Below are 11,869 nucleotides of genomic sequence, written 5' to 3' on the forward strand. Positions count from 1 at the left end.
GGGTAAAGTAACCCTGGTGGTTGGTATGAAAGCACTAGTGTTACAATAGAAGAGTTGAACATGGGTAAAGTAATCCTGGTGGTTGGTATGAAAGCACTAGTGTTACAATAGAAGGGTTGAACATGGGTAAAGTAATCCTGGTGGTTGGTATGAAAGCACTAGTGTTACAATAGAAGGGTTGAACATGGGTAAAGTAATCCTGGTGGTTGGTATGAAAGCACTAGTGTTACAATAGAAGGGTTGAACATGGGTAAAGTAATCCTGGTGGTTGGTATGAAAGCACTAGTGTTACAATAGAAGAGTTGAACATGGGTAAAGTAATCCTGGTGGTTGGTATGAAAGCACTAGTGTTACAATAGAAGGGTTGAACATGGGTAAAGTAACCCTGGTGGTTGGTATGAAAGCACTAGTGTTACAATAGAAGGGTTGAACATGGGTAAAGTAATCCTGGTGGTTGGTATGAAAGCACTAGTGTTACAATAGAAGGGTTGAACATGGGTAAAGTAATCCTGGTGGTTGGTATGAAAGCACTAGTGTTACAATAGAAGGGTTGAACATGGGTAAAGTAACCCTGGTGGTTGGTATGAAAGCACTAGTGTTACAATAGAAGGGTTGAACATGGGTAAAGTAACCCTGGTGGTTGGTATGAAAGCACTAGTGTTACAATAGAAGGGTTGAACATGGGTAAAGTAACCCTGGTGGTTGGTATGAAAGCACTAGTGTTACAATAGAAGGGTTGAACATGGGTAAAGTAACCCTGGTGGTTGGTATGAAAGCACTAGTGTTACAATAGAAGGGTTGAACATGGGTAAAGTAACCCTGGTGGTTGGTATGAAAGCGGTAGTAAGGTGGTTTTCAACGGCGGCCCGTAGACGCCTGAGCCCACTGGTTTTCATTCTATCCATAGGAAGCACTTCTCACCTGGGAGAGCAGGTGAGTGCATTTAAGCACCTGGTAGGATAGAAAACCAGCACAGTACTCTCAGGCCAGATGACCAGGAGTTAAAACTACTGCCTTAGCACCTTTACTTCCAGTACAGGCAAAGCACGAGCACAGACACCAAATTCAAATCCATTCTTTTGTTTTAAGTTATCCTTTATTTTTTTAAGTTATCCTTTATTTATCCCCTTGGGGAAATTCATCCTCTGCATTTGACCCATCCTCTACTAGGAACCTTCCTAGAACTAGGAGCAGTGGGCAGCCACTGTGCAGCGCCCGGGGACCAACTCCAGTTCTTTTTGCTAGTACCTTAGCCAGGGGCACTGGCAGGAGTATTAACCCTAACATATTTGAAGACTTCATCGGCTTTGCTGAATGGTGGATAGATAAAAAAAATCTGAATAATGGATTCTGTAGAAGGACTGGGAGCATACAGTAGTCCAGTGGTTCTCAACTGGCGGGTCGGGACCCAAAAGTGGACTTAATAACTAGAAAAAATGTGGGTGGTGATCCTAGACCAGTTGAGAACCACTGCAGTAGACAATACATATTCAATCTACTGTACAAGATTGTGAGAGGATAGAAACAGTGATGCAAGGGAGCAGGTGTCAGATAAAAAACAGCTGTTCACAAGGATACAGTGACGTCATCATGTCTGCTACAAGACAATTAAGAGCAAAGTGGTTTGAACAAGTCAGGGCCTGTGTCCATCTAGCGTCTTTTTCCGACCGTTAAACGCTGGAAGTACGCTGGGAAGCGCTGATCTCAGCGCACAATAAAACGAGGAAGCAGTCTGAAACTAACGTTAGTTCAGTGCGGTAGTAGCTTGATAGCCGACAGCTAACAATAGCAAACAACACACATACAGTGATTTAGTTCAACACTCACCAGAAATATTAAGTGTCTAGCCAATCTGCTCCCACAATTGAGCCTTTCTGTCTCTGTTGCGATAGTTTCTCCATATGATTAGTTGCCAGAAAAGGAGCACCCGACACCAGCGTCTTTCTGAAAAGTTAAAATATTCTCAGCTGGAAGCGCTGGGAGTCGGGCGCACAAAAACGCCGGAGCGCTGTGAAAATAGACGCTGGGTGCAGCGCACTTTCTCTAGACGTCCGTGTGCGCCCGCATACGCTCTCCCCCCATTGGAAACAACTGACAATAGACGCCGGAGCTGATGAAAAGACGCTAGGTGGACACAGGCCCTCAGGCTCTTAAAATGTTTCCTATCATGTCATACTGTGATGTCATGTCTTCCTACATTCCCCAGAATTATTCCTGATTAGAGCCGCAACTAACAATTATTCCTATTGTGGACAAATACAGAAAGAAAATAAATGATTACAGGCTGGAATTTATCATGTGTTGCATTAAAGTCATGAGTCATTTTAGCACGCTTACTGGAAAACCAGGGCTGGAACGAGTACCAAAAATACCTCGCTCAAGTGCTACTGAAATCTTAATTATCCAGAATCAAAATAAGCTGTGTAAAAATCTATTTGAGTAAAAAGGAGTTCATTTAAAATGTACACAGCGATGTAAAAAGAATGAGATGACAGAGTCTCAATCAGCAAAAAGGAGGTTTGGACCAGGTTAATTGCGAGAGCGTAGTGCAGGTTGGAGACAGTCTAACAGACGTACAGAGGCCGTGTGAAATACTGTGAGATCATTGGGCCGGTTATGTGCCGTGCCGTGGAGAGTGTGCTCAGCTCAAGCATGAATCTCTCCTCCATGACAGTTTTATCAACTTGGATTAATGTTTACGCTCTAAAAAAGGCACTGCTGATATAGCACCTTTGTGTCTTATGAGTCTTTATATGAGTGAGTGTGCTAAAAATCTCATTCTGAAATCCATGTCATTAGTGACTGTCTCATATTTAGGTGGGGTAGGGTGGGGTAATTTTTTGGGGTATATATATATTTGTTTTTGTACACAAGGGATCAATCTGAGCATGATGTAATATATTACAATCAAAGTAACCTCCACATAATTGTGCAGGTTTGATGAAGATCCAATTTATGATTGGCCAGTTTTGTGCTTATGGAAAAACTTTTTTCTTTTGTTTTTTACTCTAATGGATTTCAAATGTATCCAAGTACTACAATCAAACTGCAATTTATAGGCAAACATAATTAATCTATATAAATTTGGCAATGTGGACTCTGTCTGTCTGTTTCAAGAATTTTGGCCGGCCACAGCTTTGCCGTTTTCACGTGCGATCGGGCTGAAACTTTCAGGAAGTGTAAAGACTTTTTAATTAGGTGATTGCCCTAAATACCTAATGACATTAGTGATGTCATCGATGATGTCATACCATCACTGATGATGTCATCAGTGACACACACACACACAGAGAGAGAGAGAGATACTTCGGGAGAGAGAGGAGAGGGAGAGAGACTGAGGGAGAGGAGAGGGAGAGAGGCTTCGAGAGAGGAGAGGGAGAGAGACTGAGGGAGAGGAGGAGAGGGAGAGAGAGGGAGACATTGCGCGCGCACCGATGAAGCAACAGGCAGAGCCCCCCATCTCTCTACAGCTAAAGACCCAGTCTAATCAGCTGCTCTTAACACTACACTACCTCCACTCTAACTGAGGGAGTAGTGACTGAGAGAGAGAGTGAGTGTGGTGTAGTGTGTGTGTGTGTGTGTGTGTGTGTGTGTGTGTGTGTTGCCAATAGCCAGGCTATTACATGTAATGTAATTAGTGGACTCAAATTAAGCAGCGATTCTCAACATTTTCCATATCAAGGACCCTAAATTAGTCCACATTAGGGCCACAGACTGTCTGATGAGAGTCTGTCTATCAAACCTCACTCTGAGAATATTTGTGTAGCTAGATATGATTTTGTCCAGAACTCCCATGACTGTGTATGTTGTAGGTAGAGAGACAGCCAGAGAAACTAGGATCAAAACATTCTTCTTAAGTGTGTTCACTTCTGGTAAATTAAATAATGCTGACGTTTCACAATTCATCAATTTGCCGGGGGACCTAACCTTGCTTGCAAGATGGATAACCTCGCGAGATCTAAAGAGATTCTCTCGTACAGATTCTCTAAGTGAAATGTAATGTGGAGCTAAACCGTCCATCTGGCAGCGTCAGGTTACCTGGAACCCCCCTCAAGGAGCCCTTTACCTGGTCGTCCTCTAACCCCACGTTGAGAACCAGCGAACTAAAGCCTTCAAAGTGCACACGTGTCTATGCCTTTATGGGATGGCAACCTGTTGACATGGAGGCTGCAGAGCCATACCTGTGGAGGGGTGGGGGTAGAGCCGTACCTGTGGAGGGGAGGGGGTAGAGCCATACCTGTGGAGGGGTGGGGGTAGAGCCGTACCTGTGGAGGGGTGGGGGTAAAGCCGTACCTGTGGAGGGGTGGGGGTAGAGCCGTACCTGTGGAGGGGTGGGGGTAAAGCCGTACCTGTGGAGGGGTGGGGGTAGAGCCGTACCTGTGGAGGGGAGGGGGTAGAGCCATACCTGTGGAGGGGTGGGGGTAGAGCCGTACCTGTGGAGGGGTGGGGGTAAAGCCGTACCTGTGGAGGGGTGGGGGTAGAGCCGTACCTGTGGAGGGGTGGGGGTAAAGCCGTACCTGTGGAGGGGTGGGGGTAGAGCCGTACCTGTGGAGGGGTGGGGGTAGAGCCGTACCTGTGGAGGGGTGGGGGTAGAGCCGTACCTGTGGAGGGGTGGGGGTAGAGCCATACCTGTGGAGGGGTGGGGGTAGAGCCGTACCTGTGGAGGGGTGGGGGTAGAGCCGTACCTGTGGAGGGGTGGGGGTAGAGGAGGGGCGTCCGACAGGGGGCGTTGGATTCCTGCTCCCCGACCCGCCTGACATGATCTCCTCGGTGATGTCCCTGCCGCCCTGGTTGGGGTCACGGATACGGATCTGGGAGGACAATGGCACGAAAAACAAACACACACACCTCACTAAAGCGCCAAAGTCTTGGAGCGACCGTCCCTCAGCCATATTTAACATGTGTGTGTGTGTGTGTGTGTGTGTGTGTGTGTGTGTGTGGTGTAGTGTGTGTGTGTGTGTGTGTGTGTGTGTGTGTGTGTGTGTGTGTGTGTGTGTGGTGTAGTGTGTGTGTGTAGTGTGTGTGTGTGTGTGTGTGTGTGTGTGTGTGTGTGTGTGTGTGTGTGTGTGTGTGTGTGTGTGTGTGTGTGTGTGTGTGTGTGTGTGTGTAGTGTGTGTGTGGTGTGTGTGTGTTCTAGACTTCCACACATTCATACTGTTGGCTGGCACAGAATAACAAATCAGGATAAAGAACAGCTGTCATCTGGCAGAAGGACGGTGGCCTGATGCTCTTATGAGTCTTGTGTTCATGGAAAAAGGAAACAGGTACTTGACATTTGCAATATGACAAATATTTCAACACAGACGTTTAAACAGACTCTCCTGTAAGACAACAGAATATCATTTTCAATGTGTGACTTGTGTGTGTGACTTACATTTTCCAGATCTTAATTTTCTTAACTGAATTTGAGGATTTAAAACTGTATGCTGCTGATAATGGCTGTTAACGTTAATGTCAATGTTAATGTTAATGTCACTACAAACATCACATATTCACATCATGTGAAATTACAGAAAGATGGCAAATCTGCAAAATGAGTGGTCATGTGCGCATCAGGACTGATATACCATACTTACAGTACATGTCTGTAAATGTATGTGGGGGAAAAAAGCTTTTTAGAGTCAATTCTAAATGTTTCAAGGAAACTATAACATTTATTTTCCATGCTTTTTTAAACCGTGTGCAGGAACCATTACAGAATCAGCATCTGCAGATGCATTCTAGGCCGAGTTAAAAGCTCATACAGGATAATTTAAGAGCTAGTTTAAGGCTTGGCAATCACTTACATTTATATATTGACGGTGAAATTATTCAGCAATAAACAACTACTACACTCAATGAAAATGATGATGTTCAAATAAAAACGTAAAATATTCCAGTATCCAGTTCCCAGTTTATCCAAAACATCAAATATAGCTTATAGTACTACTGTCGGCAAGATTCATTAGTAACTCACACGGCAAGACAGATTAACGTTCTCTTCATAAAATTTCCCTCTCATTTTACAACCCTGTATGAGGGCAATTCATCAAAAAATGAATTTTGTGAAAAAAAAGTTATAGAGAAAAGTGCTCTATAACTGGAGCAGATTTGCCGGTTGCCTTCCAAAATCATTTTGGAAGAGCACGATGGTTTCTTACGATGTGTGTGTACTTCTTACGATGTGTGTGTGTGTGTGTGTGTGTGTGTGTGTGTGTGTGTGTGCTTCTAGAAGAAACGGCAAAGAAACGAGGAAGAGACTCACTGTTTTCTTCTCGCGCTTGGCTGGTGGAGGCTGCTGTGGTGTAGGCACTATGATGGGGGGCGAGGGGGGGTACACAGTCTGCCCGGGGTAGTAGGGGGGGCCGGCTGTGGGGACGGGAGCAGGGACAGAGGGTGAGACGGGCGGGTGGTACCTGAGGGAATCTGAAAGAGACACAAGAGCAGAAGAAGAACACACATTTTAGTAGAAGCAAGTCGAGAGTGTGTATTCGTGCTGATCTATATTCCAATAGAGTGCCTGCAGGGATGAGTCTGAAAACCCACAAACGCCTTGGCGTGGGTTCCCTCTTCTCCAAGTCAATGGTTTTTTGGTTAGATGAAAATAAGGTCTGTGGTTAACAAAACTTACCGAGACCAATTTCTGGTGATCGACACATTGGCGCTTCAGAAATCATAAAAGTGGTGTTGATTTATGAAGATGATCTTGCTGAACACAAAGATGTGAAGCATCATAAACATGGAGCTACGTGTTTGGGAGAAAGATTGAGTCAACACGGTTCTCATTTTCCCAGGTCGTGCTTTGGGTTGGTGGATGGTCCTGCGCACCAACCCCAAAGCATCCGCATTTGACGACCTGGGAAAATGAGAACAGTGTTGACTCAATCTTTCTCCAAAATCACATGCCGTACCTTTAACGACAGAGCGTATTTAAGGGATCTAACCCAAATCTCATTCAAAAACCTTATTGACTTTGAGACGAGGGAACCCGAAGTAATGCCAACTTCCGGGTTGGCTTACAAAAAGACTTCATCCCGAGGCACTCCATGAACTATATGGATGTGGGAACGTGTATTTGATGTGTGTGTGTGTGTGTGTGTGTGTGTGTGTGTGTGTGTGTGTGTGTGTGTGTGTGTGTGCGTGCGTGTGTGTGTGCGTGCGTGCGTGTGTGCGTGTGTTTGTGTGCGTGCGTGCGGGTGTGTGTGCGTGCGGGTGTGTGTGCGTGCGTGCGTGTGTGTGTGTGCGTGTGTGCGTGTGCGTGTGTGTGCGTGTGTGTGTGTGTGTGTGTGTGTGTGTGTTGGATGAATGACTCACGATATGGGTTGGGGTACTCCCCTGGTCCAGGACCAGGATAGAAGGTGCTGGACCCTGGGGGCTGCACAGAATACTGCTGAGGCGGGCCCACATAGGGCGTGCTGTGGCGATACTGCAGGGCATGGAGGAGAGGGAGAGACAGTAAGTACACGCTTAATGACAACAACAACACACTTCTCTGCATATTCCAGTTTATAATTGCATTTAAATTTACTGGGGATATTTTTTTCATTTATTTTTTGCACATAACATTTTTTCAGCTTTTCTCCAAAGCAATTTACAATAGTATTTTACACTTCGATAGAAAATTCTGCATACCATGCTCATGTTAAGCTGCTCCCATGTAGAGAAGGACACAGAATGCATTGTATTTTATCGAATGTACAGTATATAATGCAAAGGCCTATGGGATACATATCAACTCTTTACAATCAATGTTGTTTTCTCTTATGTATTGCAGTTCTAGTTCATCAGTTCAACCTAAACCAGCGAGCACAGTGTTTCTCTGTGTTCCTCCAGCAGCGCTGCGCCACTACGAAAAGATAATGACCACAGCTGTTGTGCAAATGTGACATCAAAATAATCATATTTTTGCTTAAGTTCCCTCTAAAACAGTGATACTCAACTTGCGGCCCACGGGCCACATGGAATTGCTTTTTTTTTTTACAGTGCACCTGAACGCAACATGCAAGATACCCGCTGAATAAGTGTCCAAATGTTCATGTCCTTCTGGCCAATACTCCACTTCTGTTATAGCATTTCAGTCTGGAATATGGAATATCTTTCAATAATCTATGATTTAGCTGCTAAATTGTCAAATACCGCCGTCTGCTCGCTACCCAGGCACTTATGTATGTACTTAAACTAACTAACTTAACCTAACGAACTATCCGGTGTGCACAACATTGTCAGCCTAAACTCCGGCTGACACCCCAAAAACCTACAATCCGCTACAGAAAAATGTATATTGTTTGTTTATTAGCTGGCCCCTGGCTTTCTATCATTTCACGAAAGTGGCCCCCGGGCAAAGCAAGTTGAGTATCCCTGCTCTAAAACATGAAATGTAATTGTGACGTTTAGAGCTTCTGTGTTTAGTATGTGAAATTATACAAAGAAGTCTAATGATACACTCACACAGAACCATCACTGGGGGGGACTGAAACATGGTTGAATGTGGAACTGTAAAATGTAATTGGCAATTAATTCAATTGTAGTGGAACCACTTTCAAGGTGAATATTTCACAGGTGGATCTGCTTCTTTCCGTGTGGCGCTCTCACCTGTGGGATGTAGTACTGTGCAGTCTGTGGGGAGGGGAAAGGCATGGGGGCCATGGTCATCATGATTGGCTGATTTTGGTAGACCGTCGCTGTGGGCGTCTGCGAGCCGGGCCGTAAGGAGGGCGTGTTGGTGGGGATAGTGGGCCTCGCCGTCTGCATCTGGGTCCTCTGGAAAAACTGAAGCCGACAGAGAGAAGAGACAAAAAAAGACAATGATAAGACGAGACAATCTAGTGCACCTGCCTTAGAGTTTGTACTGGAGCATCTCAAATAAGAGCGCCCAGCTGAAGGCACTGGGACTTTCAGTGAACTTTCACTATTGCTCTACCAGACCATTGTTAGAACTACTACTAGGGGTGCACTGATCACGTTTTTTGCCACCGATCGCCTATGGGAAATATCTGCCCAACCGATCATCGGCCGATCACCGATTACCGATCACCGATATATAAACTCCTCAAAAAAAGTTTGGAAACGTTATTTCGGTCGATTATTTCTCCCCTTTAATAATACCAATTGGCATTGTATTTTATATCGTTGGAAAGCCTGATTAGTGATAGGGCTTTTTTTTATTTAAAAAAAGAAAGAAAAAAAGAAAAAGAAAAAATTAATTAAAAAAATATCGGCAATCAGCCGATCGCATATTTGAGGTAAAAATCGGCCGATACAGATTGCTTGCAGATCGATCGGTGCACCCCTAACTACTACTCTAACTCCCTTATGGCAATATAGCAAACATCACAGCCAAGCTCACCAATCCATTACCAAATCTGTCCTCTTTCAAAGAACGCACAGAAAGACACATCCACATCCCTCATGGAGAGCATCCCTCACATCCCTCAACCACCTGCCATCAGGTGGCAATCAAAAAACCATGATGAAGATGTTTCAACAGTTTGGATGATGAACACACGTCTTGTTGTTAGTGTTGCATTATTGAGGGAAGATTGTGATCATCTCATCTGAATCACATGTAAAGAGTCACGTCACCAGGGGGCTCCTTGAGGAGGTTCCAGGGGGTCTCCAGCAAAAAAGGGGAATCATTTATTGTCACTACAATTCCATCTATAAGTAACACAATCTTGGTCATGATGGGTTTCATACACTTTCTGTAATAAAACATCTAAAAGCAAAAAAAAAAAAAAAAATCAGATGAGGGGAGCCTGGGACAAAATCGTATCAAATGGGGGTCCGTGGTTTAACTTCATTTGTGTCAGGTTAGGGGTCCTTGATGTGAACAGGTCTGAGAAGAACTGCTCTACCGGCTCAGACAGGAGGTGGACTACTAGTATCAGACTGACCTCTTCCAGCTAGGGAGGCGCTGTGCTATGTGTCCAGAGAGCTGCAGGCTCTGGGAGGGCACATGAGGTGGCAGTCTGAACTCATGATCTGAGAGGGTGCTGCCTGTTAAGCAGATGATCTTATACAGACCTGCCATATGGCTCCATGTTCACATGAGGCACTACAGATACATCTTCTAACAGGGGCAGAATGAATAGAACTGGGCCTTTATTTAGTGACTTTTTTTGACATTATGAATGGCCAGGAAGGAATTCATTGTCTCGCTTATAGACACTTGGAAATATCGACATCGGCCCGAAACAAATATTTCTGCCGATATGACAGGCCGATAAAAAAATACGCTCTAATTATGCCCAAATTCTCGATGCTTGAAGTAGCTCACAGTGGTTTTCTTATTTTGCACATTGAATGTGTCCATTGTGAAAAGCTTTGTATTGAAGGCTGCATCTGCCAGAGAGGGCCGTCACGATAAGACTAGGCATGTGTTACTTTCACTACAGCAGTGACTGGAGGGTTCCCTGAAATTAGGTGGGGAAAAAACGTGTGCCTATATCAGTAGTCTCTTAGAACAGACGAGTTGGCTTCCGCAATTTTCAAATGCTTCCGCCACACCGTCTGTACTTCGTGGGGGAGAATCATGCACCAACCGGAATGGGAAGTAGAAAGGCGGGTTTTCCGCTCATTAGTCAAATCAGAATCGCAGAAAGGCGGGTCTTCCGCTCATTAGTCCAATCAAAATCCAATATGCCGCATGTTCTGTGGACACACGTGTCGTGATTGGTCGGATTCCGTCCAACTTCTTTCCTGTCTGAAGGTTTTTTTCCCAACTTCCTTGTGCATGTTCTGGGGGCGTAACGTACAGACTGTGTATAGCTGCATTCGCCGGATGTAGATGAGACAGTCTGTTTTAAGAGACTACTATATCAGCATCGGCAATCGGCCAAAACAGTTGGGAAAATATCGGCATGTTGGGGGGGGAAAAACTCAAATACGGTGCATCTCTACAAACTAACCGCCCAGTTAGCAGACATTCTCTTTACCACTAGGCACTGGTGGTGCCGCTATAGCTAGCAAGGCTAACAGAAACACAGCTGTCAGCGCTGCGCTTGCTAAGTGGCAGAATGTAACGAGCTGGACTTTAAATACGTGGCTGTGTTGGAAGGATGCCACAAAGAGCCATGATGTGTTGATCCTGCAGAGACATGAGCATCACAAGAGCACGCAAATCACGGGAAGATGACGCCGTGATGATGATGATGATGACTGGACCGGAGCTACGACGATGACTGCTGGCCAAGCAAATGTCAGACTCAATGGAATGCTTAGCTTTAACCGCCGGGCTTTGCCTTTGGAGGAGAGCACATAAAATTTAATGCAGGAATCAATGCGTGTCGGGCGAAGATGAAAGAGCACGACGAACAGCTGTGACCGACTTCCAGAGACAAACTATGTCTCAAGCTGGAAATACCCAGCCAGCCGCAGTGACAGCACGGTCCACTGGGGGGGGGGGGGGGGGGGGGGGGGCATCAACAATGCTGTAAAAAGCGTCTAAAAATACTCAAGGGGGGAAATCACCTCTCATATAATAAATGAGGTTCAATGGCCGTATTGTAAATAAATAAACAGCCCTGTGCAATCTGGAGAAAGAAGCAGGAAACTGTTTATTACCAGCAGCTATCTCGCTGACATAAGTGAGAAATATGAGTCAACACGTTTCCGGGAAAAAAAAAAAAATTAAAAAAATTAAAAAAGTGCTTTGCAATGATTGCATTCTTCAACAAAAGGTGTAAAAGGCATTCCCCATTGTGCATCAAACGTTTCACATTTCCAACAGATAACAGACTTTACTGTCACAATCCAACAGATAACTGACTTTCCTGTCACAATCCAACAGATAACTGACTTTCCTGTCACAAGAGGACACACAAAAAAACCAACTGTAAAAATAAAAACATAGTGTTATAATGAATCTTAACCCATTGATGCCTGATGCAGC

At 44.9% G+C, this 11,869-nt stretch overlaps 1 protein-coding gene across 3 annotated transcripts in view; it reads right to left on the reverse strand.

Annotated features, from left to right (window-relative positions):
• The window catches only part of eif4g3a (eukaryotic translation initiation factor 4 gamma, 3a), a 152,281-nt gene that overhangs the window by 75,298 nt on the left and 65,114 nt on the right, over positions 1–11,869 (reverse strand). For all 3 annotated transcript variants that reach the window (XM_083662048.1, XM_083662047.1, XM_083662046.1), the window contains 4 exons: positions 8,572–8,748; positions 7,294–7,405; positions 6,245–6,405; positions 4,686–4,811 (listed from right to left, as the gene is read on the reverse strand). In XM_083662048.1, coding sequence (XP_083518174.1) covers positions 4,686–4,811; positions 6,245–6,405; positions 7,294–7,405; positions 8,572–8,748 — 576 coding nt within the window. The remainder of the gene's footprint in view (positions 1–4,685; positions 4,812–6,244; positions 6,406–7,293; positions 7,406–8,571; positions 8,749–11,869) is intronic.

The sequence above is a fragment of the Poromitra crassiceps genome (assembly GCF_964638095.1).
Source record: "Poromitra crassiceps genome assembly, chromosome: 27".
Lineage (NCBI taxonomy): Eukaryota > Metazoa > Chordata > Actinopteri > Beryciformes > Melamphaidae > Poromitra > Poromitra crassiceps.